This window comes from Acinonyx jubatus, chromosome C2, assembly GCF_027475565.1.
Source record: "Acinonyx jubatus isolate Ajub_Pintada_27869175 chromosome C2, VMU_Ajub_asm_v1.0, whole genome shotgun sequence".
NCBI lineage: Eukaryota > Metazoa > Chordata > Mammalia > Carnivora > Felidae > Acinonyx > Acinonyx jubatus.
The window spans coordinates 107,302,929-107,327,728 of NC_069384.1; the positions used below are offsets into that span (position 1 = coordinate 107,302,929).

Genomic DNA, 24,800 nt, shown 5'->3' on the forward strand with positions numbered 1-24,800 from the left:
AATTCTGTTTTGGTAGAGGCAGGTCCTATATCAGGACAGTATAGTTAATGTACAGTACAGGACTCATGCCAGGACTCATGCCATCTCCTTATGTGAATAGAAACATTTTTATTTGTCAGATTATAAAGTTTGCTTTTAAGGAGGTTTTAGTTTTTGATTTTGTTTATTGTGGGGTGGTGAACATTTTACAGAAAGCAATACTTTTATGTAGTAAAATGAAAATTTTATGATTAATTTCTCCTTAAAGAATTTTGCCAAGTACATAATTTTAAAGGTTATATTAAAATATTAGCGATATTACTTTGCATGATATATGAAGTCTTGAAGCATTGAGAAAAAGGTTGCTACATTTTACTAGTTTTTTATTGGCACTATAAGACATAATTTTTTATAACAATTTTGTGTGAAGAGTAACCAATAAAATGACTGAAATGAACAAGGTACTGGTATAATTTTTAGGGAATTATCATAAGTCTCTCAGATCTAGTACCCTAGTCAATTACAATTAATCAGTCACTATTATAAAATAAATTTAAATTATTAAAGCCTATTCTTATTTTCATCAAAATGACCTTATATGTTGGGAAAACTTTTTATAGCCTTATAGTTAATGAAATTGAAATTTTTATCACATGCATCTATAAAACTAGGAAAATATAAAATTGGGACAAAATTTGATACTTTAAGAAGTTAGTTTGGCATATTTGATAAATTGATAAGATTACCACTGTCAAGTTATATCAGTGACTCGATATCTATTGTTCCTCAGATATTGCCTTTGCAAGAATTAGTGTAAAACTGAAAACATACTCAGTGTTGAAAGTGGTCATTGTTGGGGTCTTTATGAAATAATTGCACCCATGTACAGTTGTGAATTAAAAATGCACAGCACAAAATAATTTCTATTGTTATTTTTAGAAGATCTAACATTAGTTTTTATAGTTTAGCATTATTTAAGTGTTTTAGTATATGTGAAATGTTTATTTGGTTAATTTATTTTCAAATGTATAATAATAAATATTTATTAAATATTTATGCAATGTTTAAATATTTGAAGTATATTTGAAATAAATTCTCCAGATTTTTACATAAAGGATTACTTAAGTGCTCAAAATAATTGTTTCACAGTTGATCTCTAAAAAATAAAACATTAATGAAATATTCTTGTTTTCATTTTTATTAAGTAATAGCCAAATTTACCTGAAAATCATTAATGTTAAAATTATACCAGATTAAAATTATGTAATTAAAAGCAAGGTAATTTCAAGAGGTGTACACCTGCCACCAAACCTTTTTTTTTTTTTTTTTGGATGAAGCCAGCCTGAATTATTTTATCTTCCATTAGTAACTTGGGTAAAATGGAGAACCCGTGGAGGTACAACACTATATGGATAGTTTGGGATTATAGGGAATTTCACTGGGAAACTTCATTATAAAATATCTTGTTTTTTAAACATTTGTTATTGGATATTGGCTTCTTTAGTAGCTACAATTTTGAAGAATTTATTGAAATTAAAAAATAGTTTGGGATGGTAGAGAAGATATTTTATTTCTTCAGTTAGAACTTTCTAAGCAAATTTTACTGCAACTTGGGACCTGTGCTGAAAGAAGCCTTTGAGGCTAAATTGTGAATGAATAAATAGTGAGAAACATCCAGAATGTAGTAGTCTGCTAAGGGCCACCATAACAAAATACTACAGACTAGGGGGCTTATTAAATAACCAAAATTAATTTTTCTCACAATTCTGGAGGATGATCAAGGTGGCAAGGTCCAAGATCAAGGTGGCAGAAGGTTTGGTTTCTCCTGAGGCCCATCTCCTTGGTTTAGAGACTGCCTGCTGCTTTCTTGGTATATCTTTACATGACCTTCCTCTCTGCCTGCACATTGCAGGTTTCTCTTATAAGGACACCAGTCCTATTGGATTATGGCTCCTCCCTTATTATTTCATTTAACCTTAATTACGTCTGTAGAGACCCTGACTTCAAATACGATCACATTGTGGGTTAAGGCTTCAACGTATGAATTTTGGGAGAACACAATTTAGTCCATAACACAAGAGATCTTTATTTCTCTGGTATGCACATTTCAAGGCAGGGGATGAGATTTAGGACCATGGACACATTTGTGGGTTCTAAATCTGATCTTGACCCTGAAGACATATTTACATTCCAAAGGATAAGAACCCAGGATCCTTCCCAGGAGTATTTGTTTATATTAAGGACATAAGAAGTCTTCCATACAACTGTCCTATATAGTCACCCGGATTCATATTTTGAGCCTCCTCAACTACAGCACAAACCCTAGTATATTTAGTCTCTTAGTCTGATAAGCTGTTATCAGTCTGGCTCTCACTGGTCACCATACAGGTGAAATAGGAATGTGGGGAACCAGTGTGGTTATTATAAGTAGTAATTAGATCTATTACTGCTTTAGAAACTGTGTACTTCCAGTACAATGTGAATAAACCTAACTTGACAGACATGTTTTGTCTGAAATTATTGAAATTGTGTTCTGTTTAATTCATTTTTTTTGGTTATATATGTTCAGAAGCTTGGGATAATGAAAGTATGGGTTTTATTTTTAAGTTTTATTGTTTTTTTACCCTATTGACTATTCTTTATTTTATCTTTTATTATTTTTAAAACTTTGTTTATATTTTTAAAGATTTATATTTTTAAGTAATCTCTATACCCAACATGGGGCTTGAACTTACAATCCTAAAATCAAGAGTTGCATGCTCTAATGACTGAGCCAGCCAGGTGCCCCTATTTTATTTTTTATTTTTAAGTTTTTAAAGTTTATTTATTTATTTACATACTCTACACCAATGTGGGGTTCAAGCTCATGACCTTGAGATCAAGAGTTGCACACACTTCCTACTAAGCCAGCCAGGTGCCCCTTTATTTTTTATTTTTATTTTATCCAGTATAGTTAACAAACAGTGTTATATTACTTTCAGGTATACAATATAGTGATTCAACACTTCCATATATCAACCATTGCTCATCAAGATAACTGTACTCTTAATCCTATTCACCTATTTCACCCATCCCCCCATCTCTTCTGGTAACCGTCTGTTTGCTGTCCATAGCTAAGAGCTATTTTTTGGTTTGTCTTTTTTTTTTCTTTTTCATTTGTTTTGTTTCTTAAATTTCACATAGTGAAATCATATAGTACTTGTCTTTCTCTGACTTACTTTGCTTACCATTATATTCTATCTCCATGTTGTTGCACATGGCAGGATTTTGTTCTTTTTTGTGGCCGAGTATTCCATTTCAATTTTTCATTATCCATTCATTTATCACTGGACACTTGGGCTGCTTCCATTATTTGGCTATTGCAAATAATTCTGCAATAAACATGGGGGTGCATTTTTCCTTTTGGATTAGTGTTTTTGTATACTTTGGGTAAATACCCGGTAGTGCAACTACTGAATCATATGGTAATTCTATTTTCAATTTTTTGAGGAATCTCCACAGTAGCTGCACCAGTTTGTATTCCCACAAACAGTATGTGAGGACTTCTTTTTCACATCCTCACCAACACGTGTGTGTGTGTGTGTGTGTGTGTGTGTGTTTAAGTTAATTATTTTGAGAGACACAGAGACAGCACGAGTTGGGGAGGGGCAGAGAAAGAGGGAGACAGAATCCCAAGCACGCTCTGGGCAGACTTAGGGCTCAAAGTTGTGAAACCGTGAGATCATGACCTGAGCTGAAAACAAGAGTTGGACACTTAACCGACTGAGCTACCCAGGTGCCCCACTTGTGTTTTTTGAAAGTCTGGGTTTTAGAACCAAAAGTTCAGTCTCGAGTGATTAGATGTCTCCTTTTATATTTTCTTCTAGTTTAAATGGGCAAATTTTCCAAGTAGTTCAATTTAAAGTGCTAATAGGGGCACCTGGGTGGCTCAGTCAGTTAAGCATCCGACTCTTGATTTAGGCTCAGGTCATGATCTCACGGCTTGTGAGTTCAAGCCCTACGATGGCCTCTGTGCTGACAACACTGAGTCTGCTTGGGATTCTCTCTCCCTCTCTTTCTGCCTCTCCCCCACTTGTTCATACTCTCTCTCTCTCAAAATGAATAAATAAACTTAAAAAAATGGTGCCTTAAAAAAAAGGCATTATTACTCCTGTGGGTAGAAGATATTTTAAATCTAGAATTTCAGTTGTGAGGTGTGAGCGAAAGCAAAAATTGGGTTTATCTGAAGAAATCAGACCCTGTAAGTCAGGAAATAATTGAAAAAGCATAAAGAAACAACTCTGGGTTTAAAAAATGGTGAAATAATTTCAAAATAACACTTTCACAGTTTTTTTGAACATTTTGTATTTTATTAGGTTAATAATTTCTGACAAAAGAAATAATAGAGGTTTTGTACTTTTTTGGTCATTCATTTCTCTCTAGTCCTCTAAAGAATAAAATTTTTTTTTAAGATTTTATTTTTAAGCAATCTCTACACACTGTGGGGCTCAAACCTACAACCCTGAGGTCAAGAGTCACATGCCAACTTATCCAGCCAGGAGCCCCCTGGTTATGATAGTTAAACTGAGATTTGAAGGATAAGGGGGAAGGGAGCAGCTTGAGAGGGGCTGGAGGGTGAAGGGAAAGGCTTAGGGCATTGTAGGCAGAGTGAGCAGTAAATGCAAAAGCTCTAAGGCAGAGGGATGAACTTGGCCCGTGTGAAGAAGAGGGAGGTCAATGTGCTCAGTGTGCTTGAGGTAAAATGAATGAAGTAGGGGGTAGGAGAGAAGAGCTTGAGAGAGAAGCAGAGCCTCGATTATGTAGCACCTGTACATGAACCTACAGTTTTGACATTACTTGAAGCGTAATGGAAAGCCATACAAGCAGAGGTAATAAACTAAAAGTCTGTAGTCTCTGCCTCAAGATAAATTCTTTACCTACCACAGTGTTTTGCCAACAATTTTAATTTCAAAACAGGGTGACTTCATATGAAAGTCCAGATCTGCAGCTTTTCTTGAAAAAAGCTGAAGATCTCTCCCTATTGGACTCCCAACTGTTTGGTGGAGGTTGGGTGTAATGCAGTGCTGGGGTTTTGGCGGGCAAGTGCAAAGGAGGCAGAGAGGGGTTGGAGTTGAGGCTATTTTTAAGGGAGTGATTATAATGCTAAACCAGAGTCCAAGCTGGTTAAGATGGAAACTGAAGACTAGAGGGGGCTGATGAATAGGACATCGTGGTTCAATGGACTGATCATTTTACTGAGCTCAAAGAGCTATTGCCATAAGGGGTATTTTCTCGAGTGAGCCAGAAGAACAGGAGGTTGTGATGGGAGAGGGCAGTGTCAGGGCTGTGACTGCAGATGTGGCAATTTCTGGTGAAGACAAGACCCAGAGTGTAACCATGGGAAGAGATGGCTGAGTTGGGGTAGAGGAAAAAGTCACTGGGCATGAGACTTGAGAGATCAGAATAATAACAGGGATTGAAATGAAGAGAAAGACTTTAAGTCAGCTGCTAAAGTGTTCAATGAATAAAAGAGAGTGACCGTGGGGCACCTGGGTGTCTCAGTAGGGTTAAGCATCCGACTCTTGACTTCAGCTCAGGTCATGATCTCACAAAGTGACCAAGAGATCACAAGATGACAGCCTCCATCACTACTGACAGTCCTGAAGAGGGTAAGAGGGCAAGAGGTATTAGTAGCAATGGGAAGGAAGTTAGTGAGCTCACCTCCTGGTCCTGAGGTACACATGTGTTTTAGTCATCTTAGGCTGCTGTAACAAATTACCAGAACCTGGGTGGCTTAAACAGACATTTGTTTCCCACAACTGGGAAGTTCAAGATTAAGGGGCTGGCAGATTGGGTCCCTGTTGAGAGTCCTCTTCCTGGCTTACAGACTGTCACCTTCTCTCTGTGCTCACATGGGTGGAAGAGATGCAGATCTGGTCTTTATTCCTCTTTTATAAGGACTTAAATCCCATCATAGGGGTTCCACTCTCAAGACCTTATCTAAACCTAATTACCCCCCAAAGACCTCACCGTCTAACACCATCACATCAGGGGTTAGAATGTCACATATGAATTTTGGAGTGACATAAATATTCAGTCCATAACACAGTGGAATGATTGACTTTGACTGGAAATCAATGCTAGAAACTGAGATGTTTTTGTGAGAGGGGGTCCTCATTAAATATTCATTTTTTTCTAATTCTTTGGGCTCTGGGAACATTCACATTAATGTCCAATTAATTTCTTTTTAATAATCATTCTGCATAGTTAACATAAAGCTTCCAATAAAAGTCTTACAAACTCTGTCTTTGTGTTCACGGTATTGTGGGAAATTGAGGGGCGGGCAATGAATCCAAGTGTGGCTTTCATGCATACCTCTCTACTCATAGAAGCAGCATATCCAGAGAGGTCATCAACAGCAAAAGGAGCAGGAGTCCTTGGTAAAGCTACCCCAGGAGAATGGTAAATCTCTGAATCTGCAGAAATCCTGCAGCGGCCAGGATTCTCCCATCAATTATTAGTGGGATGCTGCTGAAATATTGAAAGGGACACTTTGAGATATCTGGAGGACTTGGAAACACCCAGGTGACTGATATCTGGGTTACAGAAAAGAAGACTTTAGGTTGGAAAGTAGGGATGTTGGATAGAACTGTCTTCAACTAGGACAGGAGAGAGAGCAGAAAGCATGTAGAGACAGGACACTGAAACAGCAAAAGAAGAATTGGGAACAGAATTGCCCATGAAGGAATCTTAGTTTTTCTACTTTTGAACTAAAGCTATTCAACATCTCTTAACACACATAACTTTTGTTTTTATTTGAAATAGTGATTAAGGATTTTGGTTATAGCATATATTTTTTGGTTATAGCATATAGCATATATTTTTTTTAATGTTTATTTATTTTGAGAGATGGGGAGAGGGGCAGAGAGAGAGGGAGACAGAGAATCCTAAGCAGACTCCTCGCTGTCAGCCCAGAGCCTGTCTTGGAACTGGAACTCATGAACTGTGAAATCATGACCTGAGGCGAAATCAAGAGTCCTACACTTAACCAACTGAGCCACCCAGGTGCCCCTATAGTGTATCTTTTTAGTTGGATTTTCCCCAAAACCATGTGCATTGCACCCTCTCTGGAAATTTATAGGGATTGATGTGTTTTAGCTGATTGCCTTTATGGGAAGCAGTGTTGTGGTCACATGCACAGACTGAGCCAATTCACTGAGCTGAATCCCAGCATAACAGCCCAGCTCACCACTTCCTAGCTGGGTGACCTTGGCTACTGGCTTAATCACTCTGCATATTTACTCTTTAAAGCTGGTATTAATAATAGTGTCTATCTTATAAAGTTGTTGGGAGCATCAACGGAGCTAATACATGAGAAGTATTTAGAATGGTGCCTCACACATAGTAAGATCTAAGTGTTAGCCAGTAATTTACTTTCTATTAGCTACAGTACTGGGGCAATACATTCCTTGAAGGTACTACTCATAATATGTGTGTTAGGAGTACAACATACTCCATTTTCACTTCTAAAAATAATATGTGCATAAAGAAAAGTAAAAAAATTCTAACAGTATATTGCTCTGTCCAATATGGTAGCCACTAGACACATGTGACTATTGAAATTAATTAAAATTAATAAAATTAAAAATTCAGTTCCTGGGGCGCCTGGGTGGCTCAGTCAGTTAAGTGTCTGACTTCAGCTCAGGTCATGATCTCACAGTCTGTGAGTTCGAGCCCGTGTCAGGCTCTGTGCTGACAGCTCAGAGCCTGGAGCCTGCTTGAGATTCTGGATCTCCTTTTCTCTCTGCCCGTTCCCCACTTGTGCTCTGTCTCTGTCTCTTTCTCAAAAATAAATAAACATTAAAAAAAAAAATATATATATATATACATACATATATATGTATATGTATATATATGTATTTATGTGTATATATATGTGTATATATGTGTGTGTGTATATATATATACACACACACACATACACACATATATCAGTTCCTGAGGCCCCTGGCTGGCTTAGTCTGAAGATCAGAGGACTCTAGATTCTGGTCATAAATTCGAGCCCCAGGTTGGGCTTAGAGCTTACTTTAAAAAAATAAAAATTCAGTTCCTGAGTTGTACTAGCTACATTTCAAGCACACAAGAGCCACAAGTGGCTATTAGGTTTGAAACTGAACAACGCAGATATACAACATTTCCATAACTGCAAAATGTTGTCCCAACCATTCCTACCCCAATCCCTCTCTCCAGGGGCAATCACTGTTGTAGGTTTCTTGCATAGATTTCCATGGTTCTCTCTCTCTCTCTCTCTCTCTCTCTCTCACACACACACAATTTTTTTACACAAATGTTACTATACCATTTACACTATCCGGCATCTAATTTTTGTTTTAAAATATACTTATATACTAATTAATACTACTACTAATATACGAAATATACTAATATAGTCAGCTTTCCATATATATTTTAATTAATCAACAGTTCAACAATTTAGAGCACCTAATAGGATTACCAAGGAACTGTGCAAATTTTAAAGCACAATTCAAACGTAAGAAATATGCATCTTATTATATTTGGGAGCAGGTGAAAGGAATGAACTACTTCAATTTCCTTTCTGCATGGCAGAGGAGATGCGGTACCCACACAGAGGCTGGGTTAACTGAAGTCACAAACTGATCGTCTTCCCACCAGCATGGCCGGGAAGCCTTCAGCCCCCGTCGCTGTCCCATAAAAATGTCCGGCGCAGTGGGAAAACCCTGCATAAATGCTGGGGGAGGGGGGTCACTGATACGGGAGGCCCACCTCCAGGGGAAGAGGGAGCGAACAGCCAGTCGTAAGGCCACTCTCAGGCGACGCAGACGAGGACCCCCACCGTCGACCACCGTGCGGCTCCCCTAACAGCTTGGGGAGCCCGGATCCTGCCTGTCCGCCCCAGGAGCGCGGCGCCCCCTGCCGTCCGCCCGAGGAGCGCGACGCGGGCTCGCGGGAAGCCGGCAACATGGCGGGCCGGCCTAAGGCCCCCGCCTCGGAGCCGCCGGACCCGGACGGAGCTGCGCCCAATGTGGTGGCGCGCGTCTCGAAATGGGCGGACGACCACCTGCGCCTCGTCCGGGTATCTCAGAACGGCCGGGCAGGCGGGGGGCGCAGGATCGCGCGGAGCGAGCCTGAGGGAGACGTGGCGCGGGCAGGCCACGGGCAGTGGAGCCCGTTGGGGCCGGACTGGGCGGAGGGCCACGTTGCCGGGGTCGCGAGTGCCGGGCGGACGGCTGGGGAGGGAGCGCGGCCCGGCTGGGCTCGGTGCGTGGGGATAGCCGCGGTGGGCTGGAGAGACCATCTCTAATTACTGCCAGGGCAGTGCTGGGCCCCGGAGATACCTCAGAGACCAAGACGCAGCACAGCTTGGTGCGTCCCCCGAAAGCAGTTGGGGACACAGCGCACGGAGACGACGGGGTGGAAGATAGGGCACGTGGTCCTACTGTAGGCCTTGTGTTTTAAGTGACGTGAGAGGGCACTGGAGTTCGACTAAGAATGGGACATCTTAGGTGTCCAGGCAAGACAAGATTGTGGCTAAGACTCTGGGGATGGTGTGGATAATTTAGGTGTGGGGTGCAAGGAGGAATCAAGGGGGCTGCCCACTGGGTGGATGGTGGTGAAAGTTGTTTCTGTGGAGGAGTGGGGGCCAGTGATTTGTTGGGAAAATTCAGAGGACCCTTTGGACATGTGAACTTGGAGGTGGAGATGTGTGAACTTGAAGATGGTTGTTAGAATTCTAAACGGAGTTGTAGATATTATCTAGGCAACTTAGATATAGGAATCTGGCATTGAAGGGAGATCGGAACTGGACATACAACTTTAGGAATGAACTGCCTAAATCTTAAGTTTAAAGCTTGGATGACATCTTGGAGCAAGTCAGAAAAGCTGTGGAACAAGTCCTAGAATTCAGACATGGGACCTGAGGAACACTGAACATTTAGAATATGGGAAGTGAAAAGGAGGAGATCAGCAAAAACTGGGAAGAAACAGTGGAAGAGAAGGAAAACCAGGCGTTCTAGAAGTCAAGTGAAGAGAATTTTCAGAGAGAATGATTAACTTTGTTACATCCTTCTGAGAAGTTGAGTAGGACCATCAGCTTTGCAAAAAGCTCTGCAGCCAAGCAGCACAAGGGCCAGGGCTATGGCTGTTTTCATTCACCACTACAGCTCCTGTCCTCTTAGTATCGCGTGCCATTTACTAAGTACTAGATACATATTGGTGGCATTAATGAATGATAGATTAATTAATGAATGAATGATATAGGTGTTAATTGGCAAGGCCTGGGTTCTTCTAGTGAAGCAGAAATTGATGCATGGGTCATTTCAAATTAAAAAATGACTTCAACAGATTGAGAGAGGAAACAGTTTAAATTAGCCCACAGATAACATTATTCCAAATATCTCAATCACAGAATGTATCCTAGTGTTCATTTTCTTTCTTTTTCCTTCTACAAATGCAAAATCTACAGAACAAAAAGCATTATGTATTTCCATTGCTTTATTTTCTGTTTGCCTGTTGTTTAAAGCATGATCAGAGTTGTATCTGTCTTCAACACTAAGACCAATCTTAGTATCTTCATTTCTTTCTTTGCATATAATTTTCAGGTTCATTTCTTACATACCTAGTTGTATTTATTGAAGGAAAGCATGTTAGATTATCACTCTTGTTGAGGCAGTTGCAGCGTTCTTTTTTTAAAATTATTTTATTTTTGAGAGAGAAACGGAGTGCGAGCGGGGGAGGAGCAGAGAGAGAGGGAGACACAATCCGAAGCAGGCTCCAGGCTCTGAGCTGTCAGCACAGAGCCAGGCACAGGGCTCAGACTCTCAAGCAATGAGATCATGACCTGAGCTGAAGTCGGGAAGTCGGGAAGTCAGACTCCTAACATACTGAGCCACCCAGGTGCCCCGCAGGGTTCTTATTTTTAAATTAAACTCTCTTAGGTCTGTTTCAGCTTAAATGGAGCACTTTAAAAACATTGATAAGTTTTTCCCAACTGTTCATCCATATATACATCGAAGACATTGTATTGTAACGTTTTGGTGGCAAATTTTTCTATCAAAGAATTAAATTCCCACTCTAGGCTCGGGGTTATGGTAGTTACTGTGGGCATCATTCAAGAAGTATTAGACTGATTCATGCAGTTAAGGTACTCACGGTTAAAGTAAAAGGCAATAGAGGACAATACAATGTTATGTATATAATTACTATACATGTCAGAGTGTTTGGGAAAGAAAGGGGAGATTACTGAGTAGGTAGGCAGTTAAGGAAGTTTTTTTGGAAGAAATGTGCCTTTAGTTGAAGGATGTGTCTTATTTGGACAGATACTGGGAGGACAGTCTTCTTTTTCCCCCCTTCTAATTACTACTTTCACTATTATGAATAATAACTAATGAGAATTAATCATTTAATCTTTTTCTGAAGAACATCAGCACCGTAATGGCCATAGCTGGAATAATGTTACTTCTAAGAAGTATTCGGATGGTAAGTTAAAAAATGAAGAAGGCACTGTGAACTGTGATAAACAAGAGACAGTTAATTTCTCACTTCAAAACAGTTTTTGTCTCAAGCTGGGTATCATTTTTTTATTCATATTAGAAGTTTTAAGTATTATTTTAGAACAATGAACATATTTAAAGACCTTGATTTAAAAGTAACACATTTGCAGGATTTTATGGAAAGTAATTGCACAGTCTATATTTTCATAATCATGTCTTCATGCTTAAAAAGGAATCTGTAAAGGATTTGGTTTGCTAGAATGCTATAATCACTAAATTTGCATTTCAGACATTGTGGAGTGTCTCAAAACTGTTTTGTATAGTGGTTTTAGATTTAGATCACAGTCGAATTATGTCCTTTAGCACTGAATAATTTATGCTTTCTCTGATTTGCAACAATCTGTAATATCTGTTCAATGAATAAAGCAGGGTGTATGATGTAAAAAAAATAATTTATCCTTTCAGTTAGCGTATTTTTTTGCCCTTTCAATAATTTTTTAATAATAGATACTGTGGAAATCCATTTAGTAATTCAAGATTTAGAAGTATTTTTTATATAACTGATTCTTGTCATTGGGTGTAATTTTAGTGTCATGTTACAATCTGGTATGGGTTTATTGCTTCTGTGTATATTTATTTCCTGTACTTATTATCTCTATATTATTTTATATTATCATTGACTACACAGTGTTACTCTACTATACTGTATCTTTTCCATCTGTTGCCTTTTCCCCCTGACTCCAATGTCAGAACTTTTATCCTCTTTATTAAGTGCCCTGCATTCTTTTTTAACCTTATATCTAATAATCGAATAGGCTTTTTCTTTTAACACTTCCATGATTTTGTAAGTCATTCATTTTTAGCTTATATATATTTTTAGAATGGAACTTTGGAAACTTTAGTTGTTTTCATTCATTTCATTTTTTCTTTATCTTATAATCTGTATTCCATGACATTTGTATTTTGAAGGTTTCAAAATTGTCAAAATATTAAATGATCTGAGTAAGAGTTGAGGTAAAAATACAGGGGGCCTGGGTGGCTCAATCAGGTAAGCCTCTGACTTTTGATTTTGGCTTAGGTCATAATCTCATGGTTCGTGAGATCGAGCCCAGTATTGGGCTTCTCACTGACAGCACAGAGGCTGCTTGGGAGTCTCTGGCTCCCTCTCTCCCTGTCCCTTCCCTGCTCATGCTCTCTCTCTCAAAATAAATAAACTTGACAAGAAAAAGTGTTTAGGTAAAAATAATGCTGAGGGGTTATTTCTCTTGTTAGCCCTTAAAAATTACATGAATCAGTTATAGATGATTTTAAGTTATACAATATTAGGTATGTTATTGATTTATGAAAATTATGCATTAATTAATATAAATTTATATTAGTATATTATGAAGTTATTCATTTTAGACTTTAGTTCTGGTGTCTTTTTTTATGACTTTTATGGCTTTTGATAATAGTGACTAACATGTGATGAGAAGAGCAGGCTGAGAAGCTAGAAAAAGAACATTGGAACTTTAGAGAACAAAGAACTCAGTTGTGTAACAGTTGAAGGACTTTGGCTACAAGTAAGAGAAACCCCAACCGACAGTGGCTTAATCAAGTAAAAAGGCTTTTTCCTCATGTCACAAAATGCCTGGAGTGATTCAGTAACAGAGGGTTTTAGGTGTATGATTCTCTGTGCCTTTCCTCATGGCACAGAATGGCTACTCTAGCTCCAAATAGCATATACTTGTTCAAAGCAAAAGGAGAGGGAAAAGGAAGGTGCGAGCCACATCTCATGAAGAAAGCAAAAATTTTCCCAGAAGCCTTCAGCAGACTTTTGCTTACATCCTTATATCGTATGGCCACCTCTAGCTGGAAAGGAGTTGGGAAAGCGGCCATTTAACTTTCCCATCCCTTCCAGTGCCTGCTGATAAGGGAGAGAGGCTTGAGAATGAATATTGCATTAACCAACAAAGGGCCTGCCACAGGGAGCCTTAATAGTTCCCCTTCAGTGTTCTTTTTGTATTGCTGTTTTTCTTCCTCCTGAGTTTACCAAGCTCTCATATTCTTTCAATTACTGGTAGACAATTCCAAATTTCATATTAAAAAAATAAAAAAATGATGATTGAGTTTAGTACTGTGCTAAACACTTCATATACATAATTTCATTTAAAATCATTTTTTAAAAATGTTTATTTATTTTGAGAGAGAGAGAGAGAGATCGCGCACCAGCAGGGGAGAGAATCCCAAGCAGGCCCCTCGCTGTCAACACAGAGCCTGACTCGGGGCTCAATGTGATGAACTGTGAGATCATGATCTGAACTGAAATCAAGGTCGGATACTTAACCGACTGAGCCACCCAGGTGCCCCTACATAATTTCATTTAATACTTATAATAATCCTATGAAACCGGTATTCTTATACCCAGGTTTTATAGATGAGGAGATGGATGCTCAAAAAAGTTAAATTTATTTTCACAAGATCACCCAGCTAGTATGTGGCAGAACTGGATTTCAAATGTCATATTCCTGAATTTGAAACCCTTATTATTTTCTCTTCACAGAGCTTCCCGCTTTTGTCTGTTTGCCTCTAGGACACTTCACCATCTGATGCTTAGGGACAGCATCCTTGTCAGTGGCATCATCTTTCTGCCTCTTCTGGAAAGCAGACTGTTTATCACAGGCTCAGGATTCACTTCCTTTAAAAATATCTTCCTCCGGTGTTCTTATCCTTTCCATTTTGACCTGTTAGCACTTACACTTTATCTGAAACCTCTCTATGTATTGCTCTGCAGTTGTATTCTGGTTTTATGTATATAGTTAGTTCATCTTCCAGATAGTGCCATGTCACAGAAACACAGCACTGAACTTTATGTTGTTGAGGGATTATTGGATCCAGAAAAGGTAGATACAGTGGGATCTGCCTTTAAGTGTTTTTCACATATTCCTTGAGTATGAAATCAAGGAAATAGAACATTGGGTTCTATTTAGTTTCTTTAGCTAGCTGCTTAATAATTTCTAAAACTCCAAAATTTCTAAAACTCCAAACATCAAGGCACTCTGGTGTCTTTTTTATGTGTGTCCTTTAATGAAAACACCTAAAAATTAAAAGGGATGGACGTTTAGTAATTGAAGACATCTTTAATGATCCTCTCTACTTACTCTGTCTGTCTCCCCTGTGCAAAATACTCTTTTTTAAAAAAATTTATTTATTTTTGAGAGAGAGAGAGAAAGAGAGAGCGAGCGAGCATGAGTGGGAGATGGAGCAGAGAATCCCAAGCAGGCTCTGCGATGTCAGGAGCTGGGCAAGGGGCTTGATTTCATGAAACATGAGATCATGACCTTAGCTGAAATCAAGAGTCCAAGGCCCAGGAAACCCAAGAAACTGAACAACCCAGGCACAGCCTACCCCCTGCCCCCACTGGTGCAAAATAATCTTAGTTTTCTCATGTGATGTGGTTTCCAGACTCTATCATCTTTTTTCTCCTCTTCTAGCTTTGTTCCAGTTTGTTTGAGTCTTTTATGAAACGGGTACCTGGCACAGCATATTATATTCCACTTAGGGCCTGATTTAGAGCCATCCCTTCCTCACCTCTCTCGTTTTGGATCCTGTTCCTTATAATGTTGCTTGGTGTTTGAACTTAGGTGGGGCGCAGCGGGGAGTGTAGGGGAGAGGGAGTTTGTATTTTGTTTTGCAGCTTTGTCACACTTCCACTCATTTTGAGTTCACAGTTAACTAAAGGTTCTTAATCTTTTTAATCTATGCTATAATTAGTTTATTCTCTTATCCTTCATTAGTTTTATCCCATCATCCTAGTTGTCAAGATCTGTTAAAATACTGACTCTAACCTGTAGTATTTCACATGGTTTTTTTTGGTTTTTTTTAGGTGTTTATTTATTTTTGAGGGAAGGTGGGGAGCGGCAGAGAGACAGTAGGGGAGGGTCAGAGAGAGAAAGAGAGAGAATCCCAAGCAGGCTCCACACTGGCAGAGCAGAGCCCAGTGTGAGGCTTGAACTCATAAACCATAAGACCATGAGCTGAGCCAAAACCAAAGGTTGGACGCTTAACTACTGCCATCTTGGTGCCTCAACACTTTTTTTTTCAAAAGATTTTCTTAAGTAATCTCTGCACCCAATGTAGGACTCAAATCTTCAAGCCTAAGATCAAGAGTTGCATGCTCTGCTGACTGAGCTAGCCAGGTGCCGCCTTCCTATAAACACTTTTGATTAAATCACACTAAAATATTAACATATAAAATTAAGGGGTAAATTAAAAAATTTCAGGGGTTATGTCTTCTTATTAAATATTTAGGTAACAATTTGACATGCTTAATGTTAAAATGAAAATAATAATAAAATGTTATATTTTTTTATAAATCAACAGACATCAAAATTTACAAGTTCTTCAGATATTCCAGTAGAATTTATAAGAAGGAATGTTAAACTACGTGGACGATTACGCCGAATAACTGAGAATGGTTTAGAAATTGAGCATATTCCCATTGCTTTACCTATTATAACTTCATGGAAAAGTAAGTAAAGTACAAGAATAATACAGCTGTTTTAGTATTTGTTAATTAGAAGTTATTTGTAAAGTAGCAAACAATGTCATTTTAAGTTTTAATAACTTTTCACTGTCTATGAGAGAAAGTATAAACTCTTGGTTTTAAATACAAGGAACTATTTAATTGGTCTCCAGATGTTCTTTTCTTCCCCCTCCTCTTTTTATTCAACCATTCAGTATTTCATTCAGGCAGTCAAGCATTCTTTCCACAAATATTGAGCAACTGTTATGTTCTAGGACCTATTGTAGCTACATGGCACTGAGTGAAACAAATAAGACTACCCTTTGGAGAGTACAGTCTAAGTAGAAAATAGACAACAGACCAATGAAAATTGTCCTAAGAGCTATGAAGAAAAGAGCAAGATGCTAGGATGAACATTACTGGAGGTCATGTGAATGGGGAACCTATACCTGTAAAGTGGTCAGAGAAAGCCTCATGGATGAGCTGTTATTTAATCGGAGATCTGAAGAATGAGAGGGGGCTGGCTAGGCAGAACGTGTATGGGAATGAGCATGGCTCTTCTGAGAAGCCATATGAAGACTAGAGTGCTGGAGCCTAGGGAAGAAAGGGACAAGAGTCACCAAAGGAGACTGGAGAGCCGAACAGGGGCTGATGTCCCCTGCTGCTTTCCCATTTCTCCCTGCTTTGTGTCAAAGACCCCACTCACACAGACCTTCCTGCCTGCTGCTTATTTGTGTTCTCATGCCCCTGGGCACAGTTTTCCCAGAGTGCCTTGGTTCCTGTTGAGCTCCAGTTCATTCTTTAGTATCCAGCTCAAATGTCAGCTCTTCTGTGAAGCTTTCCTTAACTCTGGAGCTGAATTAGCCTCTTTCTTTACTACACCCACAACAGTGGACACACACTGTGGTTACAGTACTTAAACACATTTTCCTATAGTCATGTATTTTAGGTTTATATCCTCCACTAAACTGAACCCCATGTGGGCAGGGACCTTTTCCTACCTATCTCATTATTCACATGCCCTAGAAAAATAATTGTTAGCCAATGGAGACTTGGCAAAGCTTGTTGAATAAATTTAGTTTTACTTATACATTCATTTTATATTTTAAATACATTTTTAAAAAGTTTATTTGAGAGAGAGAAAGAGGGAGAGGGAGAGAGAGACTCCCAAGCAGGCTCCACACTGTTAGCACAGAACCCAGTGTGGGGCTCGAACTCATGAACTGGGAGATCATGACCTGAGCTGAAACCAAGAGTGAGACACTCAACCAACTGAGCCACCTAGGTGCCCCTAAATTTAGTTGTATTTAAAGATCTTCTTGGGGTGCCTGGCTGGCTCAGTCAGTGAAGCATCCAACTTTGGCTTGGGTCATGATCTTGCCATTCATGAGTTCGAGCCCTGTATCCGGCTCTGTGCTGACAGCTCAGAGCCTGGAGCCTGCTTCAGATTCTGTGTCTCCCTCTCTCTCTGCCCCTGCCCTGCTCATGCTCTGTCTCTGTCTCTGTCTTTGTCTTTCTCTCTCTCTCTCTCAACAATAAATAAAACAAATTTTTTTTTTTAAATAATAAGGAGCTTCATAATATTATTTTAATTTTATGAAGGGGTTCTTATTTTTTAAAGTTCGTTTAAAACATTTTTTTAAGTTTAATTTTTTTTTTTTAATTTGTTTTGAGAAAGAGAGAGGGTGCAAGTGGAGGGAGGGCCAGAGAGAGAGGACAGAGAATCCCAAGCTGGCTCCACATTGTCAGTGCAGAGACTGATGAGAGGCTCGAACTCACAAACTGGGAGATTGTGACCTGAGCTGAAATCAGGAGTTGGAATTTAACCAACTGAGCCACCCAGCCTCCCCACATTTTTTTTTAAGTAATCTCTACACCCAATGTGGGGCTCGAAGTTATAACCTTGAAATCAAGAGTCACATGGTTTTCTGAGCCAGCCAATTGCCCCAGAAGATTCTTTTCTACCCTCAGATGAATGAATTTCACCTGTTCAAGGAGATATGCCTATAAAGGAATAAGGTTGATTCCACCCCCCAAACATACCTGCGTGATTGATTCTTTTAATAAATCAAACAGAATTTAAACAATTTGAGTGACTATTGTTCCCTAAAGAGAGATTTATTTGTTGACCATTTCAGTCTAAGCAGGATTTAGACTTCATAAGTCCTCTACCTTCTAAGTTGTTGTCATTATGTTATAATAATTTAAATCACTTCTCCCTGAAATAGTAATGACTCTTCAGTGCCCAGGCAGCAAAGTTGCCACCTGGGTTTGTCCAGGCTGTACCTTATACTGCTCTGGGGATGATATTCAGTAGGATCTGCCCCCAGAGGCCCTGCAGCGCCACGGCACTGTAATTGCCATATGTGCATATTATTATTATTAAAAATGTTTATTTTTTTAATTTATTTTTTTTAAGATTTTTTTTAACGTTTATTTTATTTTTGAGAGAGAGAAAGACAGAGAGCAAGCACAGGAGGGGCAGCGAGAAGGGGAGACACAGGTTCCGAAGCAGGCTTCAGGCTCTGAGCTGTCGGCACAGAGCCCAACGCAGGACTCAAATTCATGAGCAGTGGGATCATGACCTGAGCTAAAGTAGGACCCTCAACCCACTGAGCCACCCAGGCGCCGCTCTTGATTCATTTTGAGAGACAGAGAGCAGGGGAGGAGCAGAGAGAGGGAGAGAGGGAATCCCAAGCATATTCTGCACTGTCAGTACAGAGCCCGATGGATGTGGGGCTTGATCTCATGAACCGTGAGATCATGACCTGAGCCGAAATCAAGAGTCAGATGCTTAACCGACTGAACCACTCAGGCGCTGTTTTATTCATATTTTTATTAATGGGTTCTACATCCTGTTCTGGAGCTTACTGAAATGGGGGTTTTAGATTATTCCATCTGTTGTATGCTTAGGTTGCTTTAAAAGAAAACTTGAGGGGCGCCTGGGTGGCTCAGTCGGTTAAGTGGCCGACTTCAGCTCCGGTCATGATCTCGCGGTCCGTGAGTCCGAGCCCCGCGTCGGGCTCTGTGCTGACCACTCAGAGCCTGGAGCCTGTTTCAGATTCTGTGTCTCCCTCTCTCTCTGACCCTCCCCCGTTCATGCTCTGTCTCTCTCTGTCTCAAAAATAAATAAACGTTAAAAAAATAATAATTAAAAAAAAAAAGAAAACGAATACAGATGTAAATGAACCTGCAATCTAGAGTGTCTGGGTGTTTATAAATAAACATGTTTGATTGTTTGGCCTAGGGGGCGTGTGACCTTGAAATTCGTTTTTGCAACATGGTATTAAAGCTACATTCCTTTCTACCTAAACTTTTTAGAAGAGCCATGTGGTGTTTTGCTGGTTAAGCTGGCAGGAGTAGAACTCACTGAAACCGGGAAGGTGTGGTTACAAAAAGAGTTAAAACCTTCCCAGCTGGTATGGTTTCAACTTCTTGCAAAGGAGAATTCAGCACTTATTTGCTATCTTCTAGTGAATAAGGTAAGTAGTATAAAGAAATAATGAGCAATATTTTATTCTTTTTATTTATACATAAACATTATTAATTAGAGCCTTGAATATATAATGGGACTGAATTTTTGCTTTTCTTAATTGGTACTCATAGTGATTATGTATAGAGAACCAGGTGTTTCATATATAAATTTTGTTATAAAATGTTACTTATATGTTTACTATAGAAAAAATAGACAACTAAGAAAATGGAAAAAACTTAAAATCATTAATGACTTCAGACGTTGATAATTTAAGGAGTAGCTTTACACATTTATTTCTACATGAGTATATTATATCCCCCTTGTTATTAGAAACCACTTGTTGAGTGGGTTTCCTGTCAACTGGAAACTACAAAGAGTAAGTGTGTTTTCTGAAGGTTAATACTGCTCAATCTTTGTACTCTAACGTTGAGCGTACTTGCATACTATTAATGATCAGTAATCAGTCATCTGAAGACTTTGTGTCAGAGTTTTCCTACCTTTATGATTGGCCATGGCCGCTGTGTAACTAACTGGGATGCCACGGAGCCTCATCAATGTTGCTGTGCCACTGTCCTGAGTCCTTGCGTGTGCCTTACTCCACACTGCTTTTGGTGGAAGAGTACTGGAAAAAGAGTGTAGAAAATTAAATAGTTAAAATGTGATGACAGGATTAAGAACGGTTTTCTTATTTCTAAAGTCTCTTACTATGTAACAAACAAACAATCTGAAGAAAATATAACTTCACATTAAAGTGATTAAAATTGTAAACATTTTAATTCTTTAGAGCCTTTGAACTATTAATAGATAGCCTAATGAGACCCATTAATTTCTGTATATCCAAGTCATCTTCAGTTCTTTCAAAATAAGAATTATCCAACACTGATCGGTTGAAGCATCATATATTTAAAAGTAAGCTGGGAGGCAGGGGGGCACCTGGCTGGTTCAGTCGGTGAGGCATGTGATTCTTGATCTCAGGATTGTGAGTTCAAGCCCCAGATTAGGTGTAGAGATTACTTTAAAAAAATCTTAAAAAAAATAAAAAGAAACAATATCTTCTAAGTTGAGGAGTGTATTTCATTTATCCTCAAAACCATTGTTCTGGAGTCCTTGTTTTTACTCCCATTTACAGGTGGGCCTCAGGGTAACCAAGTGATAGAGCCTGTATTCAAGCCCAGCTCTTTCTGGCTCCTGAGCTTCTACTTCACCTTATATACTTTAGTTTATATTCCTTCCTAGGTGACCAAACTATGCAGTATGCATATTGTGGTAATTTACATCTGTTGAATTTTACTAATGTGTCAGATTGAATTTTAGTTATTCTGATTTTGGTTTAAGGGAATGAGCTCTTAAAGTTTAAAATATTGAGGGGCGCCTAGGTGGCTCATTCAGTTCAATGTGATTTTGGCTCAGGTCATGATCTTATGGTTCCTGAGATCAAGCCCTGAGTTGGGCTCTATACTCACAGTTTGGAACCTGCTTGGGATGCTTTCTCTCCCTCTCTCTGTCTGCACCCCTCCCCCGCTTGTGCACACGTGCTGATGCTCTCTGTGTCTCTCAAATAAACATTTAAAAAATTTAAAAGATTGAGAAAAATATGATAAATCCTTTAAAACTATATTTATGAACTCCTTATTTTTTTAAATGTTTATTTTTGAGAGTGTGCGAGTTGGGGAGGGGCAGAGGTAGAGGGGAACAGAGGATCAAAGCGGGCTCTGTGCTCACAGCAGAAGGCCTGGTATGGGCCTCGAACTCATGAACTGTGAGATCATGACCTGAGCCAAAGTCAGATGCTCAACCCACTGAGCCACCCAGGCTCCCCATGAACTCCTTATTAGTATGACTCAGAGTTACTGCATTTAAGGGAAAAAAGATTACTTTGTTCCTTTGGATAGTCCTAGAAATGTCTCCTACTTTAAACCTGGGGTTTTCACATTTTTAGAATTTAATACTTGTCTAACAAAGCTATTCAGTTATTAATACTTTGTTAAAATTGATCTTGTTAGGTTAAAATTTCACAAGGACTGTATAAATAACTAAACAGGATTTCCTTTTTTAAAAGATTAAAAAAAATTTTTTTTATTAAAAAAAATTTTTTTTAACGTTTTTTTATTTTTGGGACAGAGAGAGACAGAGCACGAACGGGGGAGGGGCAGAGAGAGAGGGAGACACAGAATCAGAAGCAGGCTCCAGGCTCTGAGCCATCAGCCCAGAGCCCGACGCGGGTCTCAAACTCACGGACCACGAGATCGTGACCTGAGCCGAAGTCAGAGGCTTAACTGACTGAGCCACCCAGGCGCCCCAAGATTTTTAAAAATTTTAAGTAATCTCTACATCCAGTGTGGGGCTTGACCCTACAACCCCCAGATCTAGAGTCTCTCCTCCACTAACTGAGCCAGCCAGGCACCCCAGCAGGATCTCCTTTATACTGTAAATTAGTGGGGAAAAAAGTCCCATTTATCCGGTTTCATTAGGAAGTAAGGTTTTCCATGAAGGAAATTTCTTTATGGATGAAGATTCAAGGTCTAGGACTATTTTAAATGTTAATAATTTTGTGGGAAGTCTTTAAAAATTTTTTTTAACGTTTATTTATTTTTGAGACAGAGAGAGACAGAGCATGAATGGGGGGAGGGTCAGAGAGAGAGGGAGACACAGAATCTGAAACAGGCTCCAGGCTCTGAGCTGTCAGCACAGAGCCTGACGTGGGGCTCAAACTCACGGAGCACAAGATCATGACCTGAGCTGAAGTCGGCCGCTTAACCGACTCTGCCACCCAGGCGCCTCATGTGGGAAGTCTTTTAAAAATGCATTTACATGCCAGTGCCTTCCTACACAGTGGAATTCTGAACCTAATCTAACAGTTCAGTGATGATTCAGTTTATTTTGCATTTTATACTTTTTAGTTTCTTTTGCTGTGGCCTTCTGTCTTTTCGCCTATTTTGTGTGCTCCTTTACTCCTCTGAACAACAAACAGATCAAGAACACTTCTTATACTTTATTGCTTCTACCTTCTTTGGGTTAGATGACCAGTGAGTCTGTGAAGAACTACTATGTTACAAAAGAGGCAGTTAACGTTGAGCAAGAATCTCTTTTAGTAATGAATTTCTTGGATGTAGCATTAGCTGTTTTGAGCTCTTGGGGACCCTTTTGCTTCCTGTTTTTTGGCTTTTCTCTGGAGGAAAAAATGCTGAATGACTGATTTTAAGTAAATGAATAAATTACTAAATTCTTAAGTAATTGGTTTGTTTTATTTTTTATTCAAGGGTGGATATTTTAGTGTGAGTCTGAATGAAGAAATTTTGAGAAGAGGCCTTGGCAAAACTGTTCTTGTTAAAGGGCTAGATTATGATTCTAAAATCTATTGGACAATTCACAGAAACTTACTTAAAGCTGAATTAACAGCGTTAAAAAAAGGAGAAGGAATATGGAAGGAAGAATATGAAAAAGAAAGTTATTTGGAAAAATTGAAAGGCTCCTGGAGAGAAATATGGAAAAAAGACAATTATTTAAAAAAAATTGGATCAGATTTCAATTTGAAAAATGAAAGTTATTATGACAAACTTAGAAGGACTTATGAAACATGGAAAGACCACATAAATAACTACTCCTTAATACTGAAGTTCAGAGAACTTATGAATCGCATACACTTTCGTAGAAAAGGGTGAAATATTCTAAGAGGCCTGGAGGTGACCTACTCAGAAAAGAGTAAACTATGTAAATATATGGATATTGAGTTGAAACGGAAATTCCTCCAAATGATCAAAGTTGCATTCTAATGGTATTTAAATATTTAAGAGATGATTATTTTAAATGTCATATCAGAATTACTTAAGCAAATTGTGATTAATATAATATGCTTTTAGGAAAAATGAAATACTTTATAAAGTTACCAGGGTAAAGGATGTATATCTGTAATGTTAATATTTGAAGACAGAGTTTAACTATTGGACACTGTATTATTTTAGTTATTTGGGGCAGCCATATTTAATTTTTGTTCAACAAGAATATTTTGTTTACTTTTCCGGTTTTATCAATTTTGATTACTTAAAATAAAGGAACTCTATGCATCATGTCTGAGGCTACTCTTTTCCCAAGTGTCTTCTAACTGTGAATTTGGGGCAACGTATGTGAGAAGGTCACTGTAGATCATTTCTAGTAATAAAGAATGGCTAATTTCTACCTATTGTTAGATGAAGAGGGTAACCCTCTGGACAAAATCATGAGGATGATGATAATGACAGAAAAGAGCTAAAAGCATATTCCAGCAACACCCAGGGAGAAAACACACAACCAAGGTCTCCTTACATTTCACTTTTCTTGTGTTGCTCTTTGTTAGTTCTGTCCATGAGACCGTGTCTTCTCTAGCACAATTTGGCCATGGTTATTCCTTGAGGGTTCTGTAGGGGCTCTCTATCATCGTCCCCTGGCTTGGGAGATTCATACCTCTTTCTCTCCCTTCCTTCTTAACTCCCAAGGCAGTTTAGTCCATAGCCTTTAACTCTTGGATCACCACCACTTGGGATGGAAAGGAACATGCGTTTGCTTGTGGAAAGTGACTGGGCTTACTCACTGCACTCATGGGTGTGTGTTGTGGGGAGTATTAGCAAGTCGCTTCAGTCCTGCCACTTTCCATGGTGTCAGTTCCACTTGCAGGAAACTCATGTATTCTTAAACGAAGTGATGGGAATGTAGGCCACTCCCTCTCTCTTGCTTCCCTTTTTATCATGCTTCGTTCTGCTTGTCTCAGGTAAATGAGGTGCTAGACGGCTGTGTAGCTTAGCAAATATCAGAAAAGACATAATCACTATTTCCTAACATAGTGGAAACAGGATACATGGCACTTTCAGTCTTGTCGAAAAGGAAGTAAAGTGCTCGTGTCAAATCTTCCTCTGTGTGAACAGGGGAGGGAAGAGATGGTTGCTGCCCCACGAATTCTAACTGTCCAACTCTTACTTATTCCAAAGCCTCTTACACCTTTTGGTCCTGAAACCTTCTAAATCAGCTTGATCTTTCCCAGCACTGGGAAAGCCTGGGGAATCTGCTGCCTGAAATGCCATTTTTAAAAAACTTGACTTAAAAATAGGGCCACGGACCTCAACAGTTCTGCTGTCTCTTACTTATGCCTGCTTTCTCACGTCACTCTGAGTGTAGTAAAGCTCCCGGTCAGCACCTCACACCAACCTGGTACACTTGCAAAACCTGCTTAGGAGAATTAACCACATCTGAGGTAGATAATATGCGGAGAGTTTTATCTTCTGTATTTCTCCAGCATCATTTGGTTCCTCACCAAAGTGAAGTTTTGGGGGGAGAGGAAAAATAATTTTCCCTCTACTCT

The 24,800-nt window shown here is 39.1% G+C and overlaps 1 protein-coding gene across 3 annotated transcripts; it reads left to right on the forward strand.

The window, feature by feature from the left end:
* The first annotated feature begins 8,917 nt into the window (after positions 1-8,917).
* CC2H3orf33 (chromosome C2 C3orf33 homolog) lies at positions 8,918-23,535 on the forward strand. Of its 3 annotated transcripts, none has more exons than XM_027061559.2 (5): positions 8,918-9,073; positions 11,416-11,475; positions 15,852-15,999; positions 19,315-19,475; positions 22,729-23,535. In XM_027061559.2, exons 1-5 carry the CDS (start codon positions 8,960-8,962, stop codon positions 23,128-23,130), a joined length of 885 nt encoding a protein of 294 aa, XP_026917360.2. In that variant the 5' UTR covers positions 8,918-8,959; the 3' UTR covers positions 23,131-23,535. The 3 variants fall into 3 exon arrangements, with proteins under 3 accessions (XP_026917360.2, XP_053077254.1, XP_053077255.1); XM_053221279.1 differs by lacking the exon at positions 8,918-9,073 and adding an exon at positions 9,291-9,363; XM_053221280.1 differs by lacking the exon at positions 8,918-9,073 and adding an exon at positions 14,032-14,098 and having other exon boundaries at positions 11,442-11,475.
* Positions 23,536-24,800: the final 1,265 nt, after the last annotated feature.